Here is a 22,324-nt window from a genome sequence, read left to right on the forward strand (position 1 = left end):
GATAGAATTGTGAATTGATCACCGAAAAGTTTTACATGTTTTTCTTTCATACAAATATAATTGTTATAGTAAATTAACAACAATCATCAAAGTGGCGCAGCGGAAGCGTGGTGGGCCCATAACCCACAGGTCCCAGGATCGAAACCTGGCTTTGATATAAAATATTTTACATATTTTTTTGGTCTAATTGGTTATCAAATATTCAAATTATCAGTTTTATCGTATAATTTTCAGAAGATTAGCTAAAATTATAGTTCACAACTTGAATCAAAAGATTACTATATTGCTGAATGCTGAGTATACATAAGACACGATCTACAATAGGTATTGTTGGACTCTGGAATTACGTTTTCAATTCCTATAGGTAGATAGGTTGTTTTCGAAAGGACCTTCGGTTCAAATGCAACATATCAAAATAATTATGAAAAAAAAATGATAGTGAAAAAAATGCAACTACGAATAATTAAGGAGAGCAGTGCAGAACATTCATAAAATAATAGTAACAATAATAATAAAATAATGCGATAATCGAAACATAAAATGACATATGTAATTTGATGCTCCTATGTCATGAGCATCACCTCCTCCTTCCCACCCCCTCTAAAAAACAAGGAGTAAAAATAAAAGGAGGTACCTCAACCTGGTCAACACAGTCATGGTAATCAGTTAAATAATCAACTTGAAGCATGAACAAAATCTTAAAAAGGCATAATACACAAATACATACTCAAATTTAACTTCAGATGACAAGTAAGCATTTTGATTTAGAGAGTGTATATCTAAACACCTCAACTTTGTTTCAACTTATAAGTAAACACTCCAACTTGTTCATCTTATGGATACTCGATGTTGACGTGATGCAAAAAATTTGGAGACGTCTGAATGATCATTTTATAAATTGGAATGTTTAACTTATACAATAAAGAAGAGTTGGAGGAGGATATGAGGAAGAAAATATCTTCATATCAATATATAACAATTTCTTGATGAGACATTTCTCAGATAGAGGCAAAGGAGGATATGAGGAAATTTGCTACACTTAATCCAAGTATCCAACCGGACTATCAGAGACTTGTTTCATTGTGTCTATTTCTCCATTTCTGCTATGCATGTCGAACCACGATATGACCTGACAAGTATGTGCATCACCTACTTACGCTAAATGAACCAAGTAACGAGGGTCGTTTATGACCAATACCTATATGGACTACTGGACTTAATGGTGGCCCAAATGAAGATCAAAGTTGGCCCAATAAAATGATACTATATCTGGCCCAAATTAGGTACAAAAGTAGCCGCAACTGTTGACCAAATTGTGACCCAAAGGAAGCCCAACATCAGCCACAAAACATAACCCAATTGAGGCCCAAATAAATTGCAATTTTGGTCCAAATTTCTTGACCCATTTGGCCCAAAACATCGGCCCAACTAGAGAGGTTGTTTCCAAAAAATTATCGACTCAAGTGCAACAAATCCAAAAGAAGAAAGCAGAGTAGAACGGAACAAAATAATGTCAATTAATATGTGTTTCATAGCAAAATACTCAAATTAATTAATATTTCTTAAGAGGTGTGTAAAGTCCAAAATGAACAAGTGAAAGTATCGATAACTCTAAATTGATCTTATATTCTTAGAAAACACACTTTTTCTTTTTTCTACTTATAAGTAACTTGAAAAAAATAATGTCTAATGAATCATTTTTTATACCTTCCTCACAAAGTAATGATAATTGTTTCTCTCCTTTGGTGATGGAATTCATCTTCTCATTTTAAAGTAGAGTTTATAGCAAATTTCCTTGTAATTACTCATTTCATTATAATTTCTCATCTTACTTTTCTTTTTAGTTCATTTGAAAGAGTACGTCTCTTTCTCCGATTGACAACTCTTTAGTTCTAAATTTCCGTCTAACATGTTTAAAATCACGGCATTAGATGACATTTTGATACATTCTACATATCTTTATAGGTCTTGATACATCCTATTTAGCTCGGGTGTCCAGTGAGACACAATGAGTACGAGTTAAGATGTCTACATATATATTTTCAAAGTTGAATTGTTTAATTATTAGTCGAGACCAAGTTGACGTGTCTATGTATTATGGCTTTTAAAATCTTATCAAATACTTTTCTGTTATGAAAATGAGGCTATAGTGTACCTTTGCTTGTTTGTTTTCAACTTTTGGCATGTCCAGCTAAAAGTTACAAATGCAGCTATGTTAAGTTTTGCCTACAAATAGAATTTTGAGCTCACCATATTTGCTTGTTTTTCTCACTCAGTACTGAAAAAAATAGTACAGCCTAAAAAAAATTCAGAAACTTTGTCTCATTCTTTTAGTGTAATTCAATACACAAGAATGAATTGTTTTGTCCTACTACATTCTTGAAAACCCTGATGTAAAAAGAGGTAAAATAGACAGAAAGTTTTTTTTTTTTTTCAAAATCAAGAATGATGGATTCTTCAGAATTTGGAATCATGGAGGAAAGAGAGGAGGTTATGGTTTCATCTGTTGATGAAGAAGTAAAACCCATTTTTAGAGTAGCTCATTTTCTTAAACCAACAACCAAAAAACTCCCTTTTCTCCCTTCAAGACTCAAAATTTCTTGTTCATCACTAAAAGTTCAGTTTAGGGGTGGTTTTTCATATATGAAGGGATGGTCTAAATGGGTTGATGAGTTAAAGCCTTTACACCAAGAGATATGGAAGAAAGCTGGAATCTTTGAAGGTATTATAGCTTCAACATTTAAGATTTATAGGCATAGTGATTTGATTCTTGCTTTAGCTGAGAGATGGTGTTTGGAGACTAATACATTCATTTTACCATGGGGAGAAGCAACTATTACTTTGGAAGATATGGTGGTTTTAGGTGGTTTCTCTGTTTTAGGACACTCTGTGTTGAAACCTGTTAAGACCAAAGATTCTGTTGACATTGAAAAAGCTCTTTGTGAGGTTCATAAAGATATTAGAGCGCGTAAAACGAATGTTGGTCACCATGCTTGGATGGAGCATTTTGCTGGAAGAGGTGACCATTTGGAGCATGTTGCATTTTTGACCCTTTGGTTGTCAAGGTATGTGCTTCCTGCTAGAAGTTGTCTGTTTGTGGACAGAGCTCTTTTCCCTATTGCAATTTATCTTTCTCAAGGAATTCCAATAGTACTTGCCCCTGCTGTTTTAGCTAGTATTTATAGAGATATGAGCTTGCTTAAACAGTTGATTGTATCTTCAGCTAAGAACCATGCGCCAAGTGATTCTAGATGTATAGAAGATGAGTTGAATCCGAACCTTCGGGCTCCTTTTCAGTTTGTTCAGCTATGGGCTTGGGAGAGATTTACAAATTTGCAGCCTAAGCCTAGTAGTATCATTTACTCTGGGGAGCCAAGAGTAGCTAGATGGCATAAGGTGAAAAAACTAAATCATGTGGATCCTAGGAGTGGAATAGATTCCGCTGCTGAATGTTTTCTGTGGCGTCCTTATGCTGTTGATATTGTGAAGAATTGGGATATCAGCAGATTTTACAAGGAGAGGGATGAATATGTGGTGGTTGGACCAAATATGGGAAGAGAAATCATGGCTTTTGCTCGACTTGTTCGAGCTTCTGAACTAGTTGGAATGGATTGTGTTGAACAGTATAATCCACATAGAGTATCAATGCAATTTGGATATGATCAAGATGTGCCCGGTTGTGTGAATCATGCTAGTGATCATATCCCGAAAATTGCTTGGACTAATTATAACAGACCAATTAAAGATGTCAAGCTCTATATACCTTCTAGGTTCATCGAGTCAGATGTCAGCAGACGATACTTGGAATGGTGGAAGAACCAAAATGTTGCACCTGAGGTTGCAGTTCAGCACGAAAAGATGAATGCCATTGTATGTTGTGGTTTTTTGCAGAAATGTGAAATGATAGTTGTAGAATCATCATCAGATGATGACGATAATATTCCAATTTCTGTATCTTTACGCAAGAGGAAACTCATGAAGAAAGAAATTACTGTACCTGGTAATAATCAAGAACTCTTCCTTAACATGCAAAGTCAATCTTCTTCAGCTTTGAATGATGGGACTGCCAAAGCAAGGGAGACTCTAGTGGAATCGAAACCAATAAGCGCCAAATTTGAGGCTTCAAATGGGAAGTCGGATGAAGATGGAGATGGGCCATATGTAGTTAAGGAAATGGTGCCACTAGAAAGCAAGAATAACAATGACAAAGGTGGCTGCAAGCTCAACTTGCCTGATGGTATTGAACTTGCAAGTGACGGCCCAAATGCAGGACTTTTGAGTACTAATCCTGCTAAAACATTGCAAATGAGCGAAGCTTCAGTGGTAACACCGAAGGTAACAGCAACGAGTACCAACATAACTGAAGGAAATATGGCGATGGGAAACATTAACAACCATGAGAAAGGGAGCAGTAGATTTGAAATGATCGATATTCTGAAACTTGAGATGAGGATTAGAAACCTTGAAAACATCAATGCTGGAAAGGTTCCAATATTCAGGACAAAGTGAAAACAAGATTAAGCTACACTATAGTGCTAATACTTCTCTTACTAAGTCTTTGTTTAGTTCATGAAGTTATATTTTCTTCTATATTGCCTAGTACTCAGAGATACTCAGACAGTGCTACTAGCTCGTTCTTCTATTTAGATCCTCTTGTAACTATCTCAGCTTTAGTAAAAACAATTCACTTGAATTATGTTTCAGTTCACTTGTTTACTTTCCAGGTTTCTAACTGTTTTGCATATTAACAATCTTGCATAGTTCTCATTTAGCTCTATGAAGCGTTTGTGGCTGTTGTGAATACAAGTCAAGATTACAGATATGATCACTAGCATGTTTTTGTTCCCACACTATCAAGTTACTCTGAACTCGGAGTCGGAGATTCTTTTTTATTTCTCTCCCCCCTTGAATTAAAAACCAAGTCGAGTGACAAACATCTTCTTTTAATAGGAGAAATACTAAACAGGAGCACACTACTCCTCCACAAATTTTTGTTTTTGTTTAGCTATCCGATATCCCTAACCCACAGGCTAGACTAATCTGGATTTGTGCCAGGGATAAAAGGCTACTTATCCAGAAGTTCACCCCTCTCCTCTCCATTTTCAGGACTTGAACTTGAAACCTTTTATTAAGGATAGAGAAGTTCCAACCATCCCAATACTCCCGATGGTTACTCGTCCTACATTTAGAATCTTTTGAAAGCACACAACAAGAATCTAACTAACTTTTAAGGACTGAGCTTGTTACTGTAATTCTTGCAAGTTCGTTATCCACTATTTTGTTGTTGTTCTTGTTGTTCCTTTTGTACTTTGGTGCTGTTGAACTGCCCTCTCTCGGAAACAACCTCTCCACTTCCTCTCTACCTCTGGAACCACTTGTGAGATTTCATTGATATGTTCTTGTGAAATTTACAATTACCATAATATCAAATGCCAGAGAATTCAATTTTTTTTCTCTTCAACTCGGAGCCCTTTGAGCTAGATCGATCTTCATCAATTCAATTTCCAATTTCTGCATGATCTTTGGTAATATATGACTTTTTTTAAATATATGTTCTTGTGTCATTTGGTTCATTTAATTTTGATACAAATATATACTGTTGATTGATTGATTGATTCGGATGATTGCCATCCACTTAAGCCTCATTGGACAGTGTTACTGGATACATGTGCGTATTGGAGGTAGTCGGTACCCGGTGCATTATTAATCGAGATGGTACAATTTGACCTGGACACTGTCGTTATTAACAACATGTGCAATTATTGGCTGTTTGAGAGTCTAAAAAAGACATTTCAAAAAAATTTCTAGTTCAAACAAACTTAGCTGACTTTGCCTGCTTTTTGTTNCGGTACCCGGTGCATTATTAATCGAGATGGTACAATTTGACCTGGACACTGTCGTTATTAACAACATGTGCAATTATTGACTGTTTGAGAGTCTAAAAAAGACATTTCAAAAAAATTTATACTTCAAACAAACTTAGCTGGCTTTGCCTGCTTTTTGTTTCAGCATTATTTTCTTGTGGACTTAATAGTCTTTCTCGGGCACTTCTCTACCTGAAGAATGAAAATGTAATGCCCTACTTATTATATGTTTCATAACTTTCATATTACAGGTTGTAGTATTTATTTGGTGGTCACGAGGACAAGGGAAGCTTTGCAACATTATCTCTTAGTCTCAATATATTTTGAAGCTAGGACATGGCAAAAAAAAAGCATGTGTAAAGCGCCTTCATAAGGAATATGAACTGGTGCTTATGCTGTTCCCTTCCTTTCATTGTTAAGCTTCGGTATATGTAGCTTTCCCTAACTAAACTTGTTGATTTGTAAATATCTAAAGTGTGATCAGATATGATTTTATAGGATTAAATTGATCGTATAAAATCATATCTGATTTGCTATTGAATAGGTTAGGATCCTTGATTCTCAAATCTGCTAGAATCAAGGGATCTGATAGCTAGTTAGTCAGTTTTCTATACTATAAATATGTATCTCTATGGATGAATAAGATTGTACAATTTTGGTACCAAAACTTACATGGTATCAGAGCAAGGTTATTCTTGTAACTAAAACAACACTACTGCCAAGAAAATAGAAGCCAACGGCATCAATAGAAGTCGAGAGTTCTATTAACAATTTTGACAAGAGATAACAATGAAGCCGTGGTGTGATTTTTGCAAAAAATATGGGCACACTCGTGAGACTTGTTGGAATATCCATAGGAAACCGCCTAGCTGGAACAGAAAAATGGCAAACAACCATGGTCAGTCTCTTCAGTGTACCAGCAAAGAACCAGGGCTACGATCTTCTCTAGAAAGGCAACCTTTCACTAAGGAACAAGTAGAGTGGCTGCACAAATTTCTCCCAAGTTCTCCAACCTCAACCTCAACTCCAAACCAGTAAATCTAATTCTTCTACTCCCACTTGTTCTTTTTCCCAAGCAGGTAATGTACCCCTCCGTTTTTGTGAGTACAGATTCAAGTGGTATAAGTCCTTGGATCATAGATTCAGGGGCTAGTGATCACATGACATGGAATTCCCATTTTTTTTCAACTTACACTCCTTTAGCAGGAAATAAAAAAGTCAAAATTGCTGATGGTTCCCTCTCAGCAATTGCTGGAAAAGGGATAGTCAAACTAACCCCTCTTTTGACCCTTTTTGATGTCCTTCATGTTCCAAAACTATCTCATAATCTTTAGTCCATCAACAAATTGACTCAAAACATTAATTGTCGTGCTATCTTTGACTCTATTTCATGCGTATTTAAGGACAAGGTCTCGGGGAGGATGATTGGCAATGCTAGAGAGTCTGAAGGTCTCTATTTTCTTGAAAACGGGGACAATTCAGTAAATCTTAGTTCAGCTTGTTTGAACTCTGTTCAAGTTGATAATAAAGTCATGTTATGGCACTATAGACTTGGTCATCCTAGTTTTCATTATTTGAAACTCTTGTTACCTCAGTTGTTTATAAATAAAAGTACATCCTCTTTCTAGTGTGAATTTTGTGAAATGGCTAAACACAAACGTTCATATTTTTCTTCCCAAAAATACAATGCCACAAAACCCTTTAAGTTAATCCATAGCGATGTTTGGAGACCTTCTAGGGTAGCAACTGTAAATGGAAAAAAGTGGTTTGTGAGTTTCATAGATGATCACACTAGACTAACTTGGGTGTACTTATTGAAAGACAAAAGTGAAGTAAAACATATATTTGAGGTTTTTTATGTTATGGTCGAAACACAATTTCATGAGAAGATTCAAATATTTCGGAGTGATAATGGGAGAGAGTATTTTAATGACCATCTAGGCAATTTTTTTCACTTCCAAGGGAATAGTGCACCAAAGTTCATGTCCTAATACACCCCAACAAAATGGAGTAGCTGAGAGAAAAAATAGGCATCTTATGGAGGTAACTAGAGCCTTAATATTCACAAGAGGAGTCCCTAAATTTCTTTGGGGAGAAGCTCTTTTGACATCCACTTATCTTATTAATAGGATGCCTTCCCGTGTTCTAGATTTTAAAACCCCTTTTAGTATGTTCAAGACATACTTCCCTACTTCTAGATTGACCACTGATCTACCTTTGAGAGTCTTTGGGTGTAGTGTACTTGTTCATGTTCATGATCATAATAGGAGTAAACTTGATCCACGTGCTAAAAAATGTGTTTTTGTTGGCTATGCCCCTAGTCAAAANTCATGTTCCAAAACTGTCTCATAATCTTTAGTCCATCAACAAATTGACTCAAAACATTAATTGGAGTGCTATCTTTGACTCTATTTCATGCGTATTTCAGGACAAGGTCTCGGGGAGGATGATTGGCAATGCTAGAGAGTCTGAAGGTCTCTATTTTCTTGAAAACGGGGACAGTTCAGTAAATCTTAGTTCAGCTTGTTTGAACTCTGTTCAAGTTGATAATAAAGTCATGTTATGGCACTATAGACTTGGTCATCCTAGTTTTCATTATTTGAAACTCTTGTTACCTCAGTTGTTTATGAATAAAAGTACATCCTCTTTCCAGTGTGAATTTTGTGAAATGGCTAAACACAGACGTTCATATTTTTCTTCCCAAAAATACAATGCCACAAAACCCTTTAAGTTAATCCATAGCGATGTTTGGAGACCTTCTAGGGTAGCAACTGTAAATGGAAAAGGGTGGTTTGTGAGTTTCATAGATGATCACACTAGACTAACTTGGGTGTACTTATTGAAAGACAAAAGTGAAGTAAAACATATATTTGAGGTTTTTTATGTTATGGCCGAAACACAATTTCATGAGAAGATTCAAATATTTCGGAGTGACAATGGGAGAGAGTATTTTAATGACCATCTAGGCAATTTTTTCACTTCCAAGGGAATAGTGCACCAAAGTTCATGTCCTAATACACCCCAACAAAATGGAGTAGCTGAGAGAAAAAATAGGCATCTTATGGAGGTAACTAGAGCCTTAATATTCACAAGTGGAGTCCCTAAATTTCTTTGGGGAGAAGCTCTTTTGACATCCAGTTATCTTATTAATAGGATGCCTTCCCGTGTTCTAGATTTTAAAACCCCTTTTAGTATGTTCAAAAGTCTTTTGACCACTGATCTACTTCCCTACTTCTAGATTGACCACTGATCTACTTTTCAGAGTCTTTGGGTGTAGTGTACTTGTTCATGTTCATGATCATAATAGGAGTAAACTTGATCCACGTGCTAAAAAATGTGTTTTTGTTGGCTATGCCTCTAGTCAAAAGGGATACAAGTGTTATGACCCAAATACTAGGAAGGTTATTGTCAGAATGGATGTCACTTTTTTTGAATCTCAATTATTTTTTGGAACTCATCTTCAAGGGGAGAAACATAGTGAAGATTCAATGGATAGTAAGGATTCTCGCGACCTCACATGCGAGAAACAAAATGATCTACCTTTTATGATATATACTGGAAATAGTACTTTTGGTAGTAACAACCTTGATAAGGTAAGAGATCCCAACTTATATAGTGAATAAGGAAATTGAGACAGTAGAGTCTTTTCATGATGCAATTATTGACAAGGACATGGATCAAACAAAGGAATTGCAAGTTTACATGAGAAGAAATCGAAATCAAGAAAAAGAGACTAAGGACGCTCAGCAGAACCAAAAGTCCACTCCGCAAGATCTTACTGATATACAAGGTAATTCTCCAGAATCTAATTCTGATTTGCCCCTTGTTATTTTAGACCTTGATCTTCCAATTGCCAAACGTAAATGAGTAAGAAAAGTCACAAACCATCCCATGTCAAAATTTGTGTCATATAGAAACTTATGTCCTTCCTATATAACTTTTCTTTCTCAATTATCTGGAATGGATATACCGAGAAATGTGCAGGATGCTTTGAATGTTCCCAAGTGGAAAGAGGTAATTCTAGAGGAGATGAATGCTCTTAAGAGAAATGAAATCTAGGAAATGGTGGAACTACCACGTGGAAACAAAACAATGGGTTGCAAGTGGGCGTTTACCATCAAATTTAAATATGATGGGTCCTTGGAGAGGTATAAGACACGTATGGTAGCAAAAGGGTTTACTCATACCTATGGAATTGACTATCTTGAGACATTTGCTCCAATTGCCAAGTTGAATTCAATCAGGGTTCTTCTGACCATTGCAGCTAATCTTGATTGGCCCCTTCAACAATTGGATGTGAAGAATGTATTCTTAAATGGAAAACTTGAAGAAGAAGTCTACATGGATCCTCCTCCGGGTTTTGAAGAAAGGTATGGAACTAGAGTGTACAAGCTAAAAAAATCTCTCTACGGGCTCAAACAATCTCCAAGATCTTAGTTTGAGAGATTTACTCAGTTTGTAAAAAAACAAGGGTACACTCAAGGGCAAGCAGATCACACCATGTTCATTTGACATTCTCTTAAGGGAAAGACAACTATCCTGATAGTGTATGTTGATGATATTATACTTATACGAGATGACTTGCCCGAAATGAAGAATTTAAAGGCACAATTGGCCTCGAATTTGAGATCAAAGATTTAGGTCAGTTGAAATATTTTCTTGGCATGGAAGTAGAAAGATAAAAAAAGGCATTATGGTGTCACAAAGGAAGTATGTACTAGATCTTCTAAATGAGACAGTTATGAGTGGTTGTCGTCCAGCTGAAACACCTATTGATCTGAATATTAAATTTGGAAACAAAGAAGGATATACAGTTGACCAAAGTCAATATCAGAGACTAGTGGGGAAGTTGATCTACTTATCACACTCGACCTGATATAGCTTTTGTTGTAAGCTTAGTGAGTCAATTTATGCACTCTCCAAAAGAAGAGCACCAAGAAGCGGTCTACAAGATTCTAAGATATCTGAAAAGTTCACCAGGGAAAGGATTGTTTTTCAGAAAAGGTCAAGATAGAGGCATTGAAAGCTTTACAGATTAAAGAAGGGACGTGTGCATGCCTTTCGTCACAACAAATGAGCAAATTGCGGATATTTTCACAAAAGGCTTGTTTAAACCAAAGTTTGAAATTCTTGTAAGCAAGTTAGGCATGACAGATATTTACATGCCAACTTGAGGGGGAATGTTGATTTGTAAATATCTAAAGTGTGATCATGTATGATTTTTAGGATTTAAATTGATCTTATAAAATCATATCTGATTTGCTATTGAATATTAGGATCTTGATTCTCAAATCTGCCAAAATCAAGGGATCTGATAGCTTGTTAGTCAGTTTTCTATACTATAAATATGTATCTCTATGGATGAATAAGATTGTATAATTTTGGTACCAAAACTTACAAAACCAACCACCACTTTTTGAATATAGACACTCTCATGTGAGAAGGGGAGCCCTGGAATAACCGGTAAAATTATTGCCATGTGACCAGGAGGTCACGGGTTCAAGCCTTGAAAATAGCCTCTCGCAGGAATGCAACGTAAGACTACGTACAATTGACCCTTGTGATCAGGCCCTTCCTTGGACCCTGTTGCATAGCAGAAGCTTTAGTGCAGTGGACTGCCCGTTTAACATGACTCTCATGTGATATATAAAAGCCTTAGTTGGCCTTTGCAGTCCACGGGGAGCCCTCGTCCTGCGATGAGCAAAATGTGTGCATCTATATAGGTATGAATTTTAAGTCTTTTTGAATATTTTCACTTCACAGAACCCTTCTAAACATAATTTTTTTTACGATATCACAATTATTATTATTATTATTATGTATACGATGGTATACAGAGTTTTAGGGATTTGAATATCTAGTTAACATAGTTAACTTATTTTCTTCGTGTATTTATATCATTGTATCTTTGAGTAATGAGATAAGTTACTCTCCGCACCTTGTCTATTACCTGGTATGAGAGCTAGGTCCATCTTCGTTTGTGCTTTCAATCCACGTTCCAGTTGGGTCTGGGCGTGAAGGGGTGTTAAGAGTCCCACATTTGTTGGGTAATAAACCGATGGTTTGCTTATATGAGTTTTGGACCTGTTTATTTGGACCAGTTGGGTAGGATGTTCCAAATGAAATTCCGACCCAAACGCTATATGTCAATTTGTTTGACCCGCCTTCCTTTTTAGTCCTTTTAAAAAAGTGATTCTTTCCCTTTTTTTAGCAATTTTTTAGTTTCAACTTTCCATATATCATGTTTCAAACCACAAAATTAATGGACATTTTAGTAAATTTGACGTATCTTTATTTTTATACCACAAGATCAAAAGTCTTCTTTATTTTCTTAAATTCTGTGCCAAGTCAAATTGGTCAAACAAATTGAAACTGAGAGATTACCTTGTATCTCAAGGTGTTATTTAGTGTCCATAAGATGTTTTGGCGTTTTGCGCGATTATGGAAAATGATTTATTTATTTTCATTATATATGAACTAGTGATTCTCCTAATATGAAGAAATTTGTCAATTTAAAAGGAAATTCAATAATTGCTTTAGGTAACAAGTTCAAATCCTAAGCGATAGTACTCTGCTATTTTTTTTAATCCGCTTATATAAATTTGTCTCTGTCACTTCTTTACTAGTTTCTTAAGTGGCGATGGATGAGATGGATATAGACAAGGATCTAAGCTTTCGCGGTGAGAGTACTAATAACGTTTCAAGTTTTCTTAATGGGAATTTCAGGACGAAGATGGCGGCTGGCTCGTTTTACATACCTCGATCTGACAAAGTGCCTCTCGGGGAAGATGCACATTTTATTTGCAGCGAGGAAGAAACCATAGGTGTAGCAGATGGCGTTGGTAGCTGGGCCAAAAAGGGAATCGATTCTGGAGAATATTCGAGACAGTTGGTTAGAAACGCTGAATTATCGATTCAGAAGCAGAAAGATCAAAGGAACAAAATTCACCCAATGGAAGTTCTCAAAGAAGCTTATTTTAACACAAAATGTCAAGGTTCGTCAACAGCTTGTATTTTGACTTTAGTGTGTGATACTATACACGCGGTCAACGTTGGTGATAGTGGGTTTGTTGTTCTAAGAGACGGGGACATAGTTTACAAATCAGAAATTCAGCAAAAAGGATTCAATTATCCCTTTCAGTTAGGGAATGGTGTTAAATTAGATGATCCAAGTGTGGCACAAGAAATTAAAGCTACAGTAAGAATAGGGGATGTGATAGTGATGGCTACAGATGGATTGTTCGATAATGTTTACAACCATGAGTTGGAGAAATTAGTACACGACAGGCTAGTGGATTTGCGTAAACTGGAAACATTTTCGAAGATGTTAGCACAGAAGATTGCAGAATATGCCCTGCAGAAATCAGAAAGTAAAACTCTTTTTACACCTTTTGCTGAAGAATGCTCCAAAGCTAACAAATATCGTCCTGGTGGCAAGCGTGATGACATTACAGTGATAGTTGCCCATATTTTACCCCGATAGTTCTGTTTAGGGGTTTAAGGTTTAGGATTTATGATTTGTGCTTATAAATGATGTAAAATATGCCTGATCAAATTTGCTAAAATGAGTTTGGATGAACTTTCTTAGACTTTTTTTTTTTGCTATTGATGCTCATAATCTTCTTGAGTTTAAATTTTTATTCGTGTGTGGTATATAACGGGGACCATCTTGATCGAATCAGAACATCAAAAATATTTGGTTACATTGTAAACAGTTCAATGCTTTGTTGCCCCTATGTAGATCAGAGTAGTCTACTTAGCAAACAGGCAAAAAACAAAGATTTATTAATCACTATGAAACAATAGTTAATCGTCGACACCTTGTCCTGGATGTTGTTTGGTCACTTAAACCAAAGACTAAGGAGTTAACTGGGATGGATTGGATCAAACCTAGGAAACTCCTGGTCCTAGGGAGCGCTTCCCCTCTAACCCCTACCCTACACAAATCTGGATTAGTCCAGCTAAAGGAAGGTATCACGATCATAGTATGTAATTGTACCGTATGAGCTTCCCCTGAATCATTGCTAATATGCAAACTCATTTTAGCGAACTAAGGCCTCCCTTTCGGTGGGAATTCCAAAGCTGAAGAAGATTCGGTGTGAGTTCCATCTGTTATAATCTCATCACATTTCTGCACAAATTCACAACATACAGAGGCATTCAACATTTCGTAGTGTCCTCATGACAGTCTTGGTGTCCTTCCATGAGTTATAGACCATTTTTCTTGGTTACATGCTTAACTGCATCGTCTGATGCAACGTTTTGGTCCTTCCACCACTCCAAGTATCTCATGCTGACATCTCATGACTTTGAGAGCCCTCTGAGCATGATTAACACAACGGGGCACATCTTGATTGAATCAGAACGTTAGCTGCATTTTCCTGTCTTCCCCACCAAATATAGTATTTTTAAGCTGAGCTCATTGTGAAGCAAGGAAAGCCAATTGTTGGGTTTTAAAAGGTGTGAATGGAAAATGAAGATTAATGCACCACTTCTTCAGAATTCGATGCCTTGTTTAGCAAAATCGAATTGAGAATGTACCAGAAAAATTGGTGGTATTCCGGTTAAAGATTACACCAGGTAACCTTCTTATTATTAGGAGAAAATTAGTTTCTAAAAGTTAATTCTTTTGATACTTATCATCTGTATCTTTGGAAAAGATTTGCAAACCATATGTTTTGGAATGAATTTTCCTTGGCAAATAGTGTTACCTTTAAAATTCTTTAGTTTGCAAAATGAGAGATGCATAATTTTGTTTGATAAAATAGTATGTCAAAATGTTATTGTTGGAAGGCTATTTGAAAAGAAAATCATTTCTATGTGATAATCTAAGAATATGTTTTATTTTGTTTGGAGGAAAAAAAAGCTTTTGTAGTTTTGTACTCTGTGTGAAATTTGTTTTTGCCTGATTGTTGTAGACTAAAAACTTTTGTAGTTTTCTACTCTGGATAAATTGGACTATGCAATTGGTTTGAAGAATATGAAACTTTCACCTAATAAGTCAGTGTTGTACTTTTGATTTTCTACAAACTTCATTGTTAAATAGAAAAACAAAAGTTTTTGTCTTTATTATTAGTATTCTAAATACTAAGTGGTATGTCTAATTGTGATAGAAGAAAGACCAGTGACTTAAAGTTTGTGATTTTGTGCCTGCAATAGGTGCCTCTATGGAATGAACTTTGACATTGTGTAAAGATTGTCAAAAGGATTTAAAGCACTAAAATTCTTTTGTAGAATAATGTTTCCAAAAGAGGTTTCATATTGCTGATGACATTTTGATTGTATGGAAAAAAATATGTGGAAAAACTATTTTCAAATACTTGAAAAATATTTTTGAGATCATATTTGAAATGTGGGGGTTCTTTGCTTATGATAAAGATAAAATTAGACTTGGTGTCTAATTTAATTTTAGAGCAAAAGATATGAAATTCAATGATACTTTTGTATTATGTTAGACCCACAAAATTATTGGAGTATATTTGATATTGTGGTTGATGAGTTTCTCTTTTTACTAGTATATGGTGTGACTAGTATGAAACTACCAAATTATATATATACTTGTTCAAATAATAATAATAATAATAATAATAATTTTTTAAAAAGTGACTGTTAGTTTTAAGGGTAGAAATGGACCAAAAAGGTGGATTGAGGGGTATTTTTAGCCCAATAGATGGATGCAGGGTATTCTTAGACCTTATCAAATAGTCCAAGGGTATTTTTAGCCCCTTTTCGTAATTTATTTTGTGTTTAGATCTGATACATGTATTGTTCTTTAAAAAATTAGATCTAATGATGTGATTTCACTTTAGTTTTCCAAAATACCTTTCATACCATGTTTATTAAATTCCATTATCTAACTTCTAACGCAAAATTATATATAAATTGACACACACATACCACGCAAAACTGGTAATTTGATAAGCAATAATCGAATAATCTTACCCAATAGGAAAAACTAATTAAAAATTGAAGAACAACATATTTTATTGAGCTTTAAATTAAGGGTCTATTTCAAAAGTCACCTGGTAATTGAATTAACCTATTTATTTGCCACAATATAATTACAGCGTAATTATAAATGTATTGTTTGGCCGCATAACTGTAATCATAAGATTATATTAAATTTTAAAAATAAAAGTTAATTATCTAAAATTAAAAATCTATGTTAGACAAATAAGAGCCTTTATAAATGATTTATATTAAATATTTAAGATATATATTATCTTTTAAAAATATGTTAATCAACAAACATATGTACTTAACTAATATTAATAATTGATTTATATTTTTCAAATTAGTATACTTTAATTGAATTAATAATGAAAACTAGAAGTACAACATTTATGAACATCATAAAATACATGTTTGACAAAAAGATTAATATTATAAATATGATGTCATAAATTATGAAAATATTTGAAAAAAGATTATCTATCAAGTCTAACTAAAAAATAAATGGGTTGCAATGTGAAATATCAAGTCAAAACTACTAAAACAAATGAAATCAAAGATGTAACATAAGTTTTTGATTTGATTTCGTAATACTAATCTTCCTTGGTATTTATAATGTTACGTTTGTCTTGAACCACTACTTCATTCTATTTTTATTACTATGTATTGATGAAAGATTGATTTTTCACGTTTCTTATGATTGTATGATTCTTTAATTTGGAAACTTCTGTTATTTATTTGGACAGAAGGAACTATTGCCAGTTCCAATTAATTGATTAAAAATAGTTGCCAAGCATCTAGTGTTGAAAATCATTTTTAGGTGTCAAAAGCTGATTTTACATATATGGATAGAAGTGTTTGAATCAGTTAAACGTGTTTTTTTTCCTTTTCAAAATGGCTTAAATGTCCTTGAGAATATTGATAAATATAATATTAAAATGAACGATAAAAATGGAATGAAGAGGTAACTAAAGTTATATTTTAGAAAGAGTATTTTGGAGATTTACAAAAGATATTACGGATAAAATCAAATCAAAAGTGTCTAGAAACCGTACAATCATAAGTTGAGGACGACTAACTTATGATTCTTTTTTGACTGATTTTTAACTCATAAGCCAATACTTTTTGTATCTACCAATAAATACATAGATAAGTCAAAAATTACTTACTATAAGATAATTTGACCAACTACTAACTAGATTTCCCATGTTGTCATACTAATGCAACAAAATGCTTGGAGAACATCCCATTGCAATACTATACAATGGAACTGCCAAAATATTCTATAACTCCAAGAAGTGTTTCCCAAAAAGTCGATTGTATTTTGGGGGCAAACTGCTTACTACTCTATCTGCAAACATCACCAAAAATATAGCGCAAAATAAGCTTTAACTAGCAAGACATGTTATGAAGTCCAAGCACCATCATATTATATTACCATTACCTGCAACCCTTAAGATGTAACTATTCTTGAATGTCATCATACCTCCCAATGTGGCCAGCTGAAATAACGAATGTGTTTTATAAGATACCGAGAATGAAGGTAAATCATCACGAAGAAAGAAAAATATGATACCTGTATAATTTATCTGACGTGACCTCCTCCACCACCATGCTAAGATGTACAGGAACATCATGACTTGTTCTTATCACAACCAACTCCACAGATTCTCCAACATTATTCCACATGGTTTCGAATAGCTAATGATAAAAAGCACACATATTAGAATCAGTTTGCATCCTGCATTGCAATGATAAACACAAAGCAAGTACGAAAGATTGACTACAACGATAAAAATGAACATGCTCAGTTGCTCACAGAGCGATACAACCATAAGGAGCCCACAAACTTGTGAAGAAGCAATTGCCATACTCTACACAATAACAAGAAAGGTAATATACCTCCAAGAAACTCTGAATTCTTTTTCCACCAAACTGAATTATAACATCATTGGGTTTTATCCCAGCAGATTCAGCAGAAGAACCAGGTAGGACCTGTTGAACAGTTTTATCCAGCAATTAGTAACAATGATTTAACTAATTTCAACTAACAACATACATGGTTGAACAGAGTAACTTTTAATAACAGAAGTTCATAACAACCTGCGCGAAAAAGTTGCAACTACGTTGTTTACTACTTAGTACAATTGATGGTGTTTGCCATTCTTTTACACTTCTCCTGTTTCCTACATCAAATTCATGTTATTACTTATCTTTTGCATTTGTAGCATGTTCAAAATTTCAGCATTTACAAATTAAAATGAAGTATTTTTCTTTATGCACATGAGTTAACATGGACAGCGAGGATTCATAGGGTCTACTCCAACTAGTTTGGGATTGATGTGTGTAGTTGTTGTATTTCTTTAGGCGTATCATATACAAACGGGCACCTGATCACTGCACCTAAACCTGGCCTATTCTACCCTGGTGCTATAATGTGCCTGCTTAATTCAGCAACTATAAAGTAGAGGGACATCAATACCATCAAAAGAACGATTTCCCACAAAAAAAGCTGTAATAATATATAGAGCATACCTCTTCAACAATGACACCATTCAAGACATCAGGGAACTTTGAAATAATTATTTCCAGAATTCGTAGGCGAGCTGCATAAAGGTTAGTTACTTCCATCCCAAGCCAAGGTCGACGTGATTGTCTATGATACAAATAAAACCTAAAGATTAGTACCAGGTATTTGTGATTAGATTTTCTATATAAGTCTAAATGCTCTCCACTTTTCTTCATTACATTTGAAACAAAGGTCCATCATGGATATGAGAATGGAACAACATATTTCCAGAAATAAAGGTCATAATTTTATTGTTTCGCAATTTTTTCTATTCAATCTTTTGCAAGTTAGTAAAAGTTTAAGCGACATTAGAGATAAACCAAGAATCGGAATAAGGTCTATACATTAGCATATCATTAGGCAACACTTTGACACAATAAGTCCTTAAAACTTGAGGTACCTGTATTTCTTATAATGCTCCCACCATATGGAAGCTATATTGATTGGCAAGAATGCAATAGAGCATGGATCATAAAAGCAGATACCAATAACTTCTCCATAGCGGTTAATAAGTGGCCCCCCAATACCGCACTACAATAACAAGGAAAAAGCCCTGAATTAGCAATGTTAGAAAAACTAACAGACAACAAATATAGATAAAACATTCGTATCATTTGTCATTGATTAAGAATATACTCCCTCGATTTCAAAATAAGTGGTGCTATTAGCTTGTCACAGCCCATAAGAAAGTTACTCACTCCTAGAGAGAAGTGTTTTTATTAGGAACCGCTGATTTCTTGGTACATCACATTCATGCATTTGTGATTCATGTGACAGTATTGATACTCTTGAATTTGGAACAAAAGGGAGTATTCATTAGCAAAACAAACAAAGTGACTAACTACCAAAGTAAGAGATAAATGCGAGAGATTTTCTTTAAAAAATTGTGAAAGAAAGTTACTCTCATAATATTGCAAGTTGCCTTGAGAAGCTCTTTACACTCTAAGTCATCGTCACAGCGATCAATGCTACAAGGATCAACCATAAAAATAATTGAGAGAGAAGTCTCAATAACAAACATGACAATCAAGTATGCAATAAAGGAAAAGTCAAATGAAAACACCAACCAGAATTCACCAGGAGCAGCAGTGATACCATACGGCTTCGCATAAAAACGTCCAAGTGCAATAACTATATCTCCAGGAATAAGATCAACTGAATTTGAATGTGGACGAAGTTGAAATGAATTCTCCTCAGTACTCCGGAGCTGGCTCGGATTAATTGTGATAGAATCACTTAAATGAGCCAAGGATGCAATTGGAAGTGTTGTGTCTGATTGAATCTTTACGGCAGCAACATTGTAGTGGAGGTCATATGATTCGATTTGACCATCAAATGATCTTCCATCGAATAGGTGCACGATAACCTAAATAAATAGTTATAATTATCAAATAATCTAGCAAGAATTTGGCAAGAAATGACATAAAGAGGATCACCAATAATCAAGAGATTAACAAATACTAATTTGGTTAAAGAAATTATTAGATAAATTTGAGAATGGGATAAAAAGAAATCACCAACCTTGATATTATCCGCTATAGAATTTCCACTCGTGGAACACCTAAAGAGACTTGCAGAGGTTAATATTATACTATAACTATTCACACTTTCTATAATAGTCCCAGAACATTGAAATATCTCCTTTTCCCCTGCAATGAACATAAAAATAAAGAAACAAATATAGAAGGAAGCAGCAAATATGAGAAAAGAAATAAAACTATCGAGAATAAATACCCGAGTATGATTTAAGACTGACGACGGATGTGGAAACTTTTAAAGCAGCCCTCTTTGTGTAAACATCTAAATGCTTATTTTGAGGATTCAAACAAAATCCTTGTTCTGTTCGACTCAACTTTATTGGTTCACTTACAAAGTCAGAACCTGCATAATTTCCAACAAACATATGAAAATGAATTTTGATATCAGTAAGTTGAGATTTTTTTTATGAAACTCACTGCACTGAGCCTCCGTTAGCTCCCTCTTCCACGGAGTAAAAGCTTCCACCCACTTCCTTTTGAAACCATCAAAAGTCATAATTTACCTACAAAATAAGTCATTTTACTCCGACATAACCATTTCAATGATTAAAATCAACTAAACACTAATATGCAATCAAATTAGCATTTAACGATAATCTGATTTCAACACCTCTGAATATTCGACTTAAATTGTACCAAATCATATCAAGCCCTCTCCCGTATCACCACATCAATAAAACATACCAAAGACAGATACTTAAACCAGGTTAGAACACATGAGGATGAATAGGGACATACAACAAAAACATCGAGAAAAAAACACATTTGAATGAAACACACGAAGGAACAATAGAGCAGGAAAAAAAACTCAACAACAAATAAAATAAACCAGACAAAAGAAGCCTTCCACATTGCTCTATATCATGCATTCCATGTTTCCCAATTGAAAATATGTTATTATGTCCCAACTACCAATGTTGCTAGTCTTCGTTGTGTAGAGCCAGAAGAAATTGTGGATAGAGTATAGACATATGATCAAAAGAGGCAACAAGGTTGTACATGGGAGTTCTTGAGGAGAGGTGATGGTGCAATTCGGATTTGAGCTAAAGGAGGTTGTACATGGTTTTTCATTGGGACTTGGGAGTTAGTTAAATTAATTAAAGCTGATTTAGTTACAGTTTAGCTCTTTAGGAATTAGGGGTTGTTTAATCACATTTATTAGAAATTTTTTTTATGTATATTATATAATCCCTTGTTTGGTAGGATGTTCAGCCTATGATGTATAACTAATACATAGCAAACCATGGTATTAGGCTATTAGCAATATATGGATAAACATAGTTAAAGACAAAACTGCCATTAATACACCAAACAAAATATACCCAACATAATACAACTAATCTCAGCATAACAAGGGTTTATATATTACTATTTTTAAGGTATATATCAATGAAAGTCTGTGTAGCTCTATCACTAGTTTAGTTTAGTTATTAGCTTAGTTCAAATCAATCTTTGTGCTTCATTCTCTGTTCTTAACAAACAAACACATAAGGAAGAATCTATCGATGAAAAAAAAAAATCACTATAAACACCCATAAACAAGGATTAACATAAAAAGAAGACTCTCAAATCTCAGCATAACTAGGGTTTATATATTACTATTTTTAAGGTATATATCAATGAAAGTCTGTGTAACTCTATCACTAGTTTAGTTAGTTATTAGCTTAGCTCAAATCAATCTTTGTGCTTCATTCTCTGTTCTTAACAAACAAACACATAAGGAAGAATCTATCGATGAAGAAATAAAAATCACTATAAACACCCATAAACAAGGATTAACATAAAAAGAAGACTCTCAAATTTCAAACACGATCTTACCAGACTGAGAGTCCGCAGAAATCTCAGGAATATGAGCTCTTGCAGAGAGGCAGAAATCTCAGGAGTATGTGAGCCAAGCGACGAAAACAAGGCTAAGCGAAATCAACCTTTATACTAACTCCGCTAATCAGAGTAGCTATCCAACTTCTACAATAAAAGTGTATATTTTCTTTTTATCAAATAAAAATGTAAATAGATATATTGTGATAAACATAGTTCTTGCAGCCTAATATGTTAGGGTTAGAGTAGGTGGTCACTTCCAACATACTTTATTGAAATAGTATTATAAATAATTGTGTTCTTTATGAAAAAGTGTCACTTAAAATGTTTTGATTTTTCATAAAAAGATATGTCTATTAAATATAACTATTTGTATAGACATGAATATTGGTGAATAGTCATTTGTTATGTTTTGTAAAAGAAGCATTTGGACTATGTTGCCTTTATTGAACCTGATAAAACTTTGTTCATGGGTAGTTCTATAACAATCAAATTGAAAGTTATGGAAATGTCCTTCCGAAAAGGACATTTGACAAGGTGATGACTCTAAACAATGTTTGTATCACACAAAATTGTAAGAAAAA

At 34.4% G+C, this 22,324-nt stretch overlaps 3 protein-coding genes and 1 non-coding gene across 4 annotated transcripts; 3 read left to right on the forward strand and 1 right to left on the reverse strand.

Annotated features, from left to right (window-relative positions):
• The first annotated feature begins 85 nt into the window (after positions 1 to 85).
• Positions 86 to 157, forward strand: TRNAM-CAU (transfer RNA methionine (anticodon CAU)). The gene has a single exon. It is a non-coding gene; the product is annotated as a tRNA-Met (tRNA).
• Positions 158 to 2,445: 2,288 nt separating this feature from the next.
• LOC125876605 (uncharacterized) lies at positions 2,446 to 4,641 on the forward strand. The gene has a single exon (XM_049557825.1). The coding sequence runs from the start codon at positions 2,446 to 2,448 to the stop codon at positions 4,507 to 4,509; it is 2,064 nt and encodes a 687-aa protein (XP_049413782.1). The 3' UTR covers positions 4,510 to 4,641.
• A 7,863-nt stretch (positions 4,642 to 12,504) lies between these two features.
• LOC125877699 (probable protein phosphatase 2C 55) lies at positions 12,505 to 13,347 on the forward strand. The gene has a single exon (XM_049558926.1). It carries the CDS (start codon positions 12,505 to 12,507, stop codon positions 13,345 to 13,347), a length of 843 nt encoding a protein of 280 aa, XP_049414883.1.
• A 3,440-nt stretch (positions 13,348 to 16,787) lies between these two features.
• On the reverse strand, positions 16,788 to 21,905 carry LOC125876276 (putative protease Do-like 14). The gene is made up of 12 exons (XM_049557412.1): positions 21,741 to 21,905; positions 20,340 to 20,425; positions 20,119 to 20,265; positions 19,906 to 20,033; positions 19,452 to 19,750; positions 19,286 to 19,352; positions 18,785 to 18,915; positions 18,351 to 18,471; positions 17,718 to 17,810; positions 17,392 to 17,516; positions 17,260 to 17,317; positions 16,788 to 17,166 (listed from the first exon to the last, which is right to left on the reverse strand). Exons 2-11 carry the CDS (start codon positions 20,416 to 20,418, stop codon positions 17,296 to 17,298), a joined length of 1,212 nt encoding a protein of 403 aa, XP_049413369.1. The 5' UTR covers positions 20,419 to 20,425; positions 21,741 to 21,905; the 3' UTR covers positions 16,788 to 17,166; positions 17,260 to 17,295.
• Positions 21,906 to 22,324: the final 419 nt, after the last annotated feature.

The sequence above is a fragment of the Solanum stenotomum genome, chromosome 9 (genome assembly GCF_019186545.1).
Source record: "Solanum stenotomum isolate F172 chromosome 9, ASM1918654v1, whole genome shotgun sequence".
NCBI lineage: Eukaryota > Viridiplantae > Streptophyta > Magnoliopsida > Solanales > Solanaceae > Solanum > Solanum stenotomum.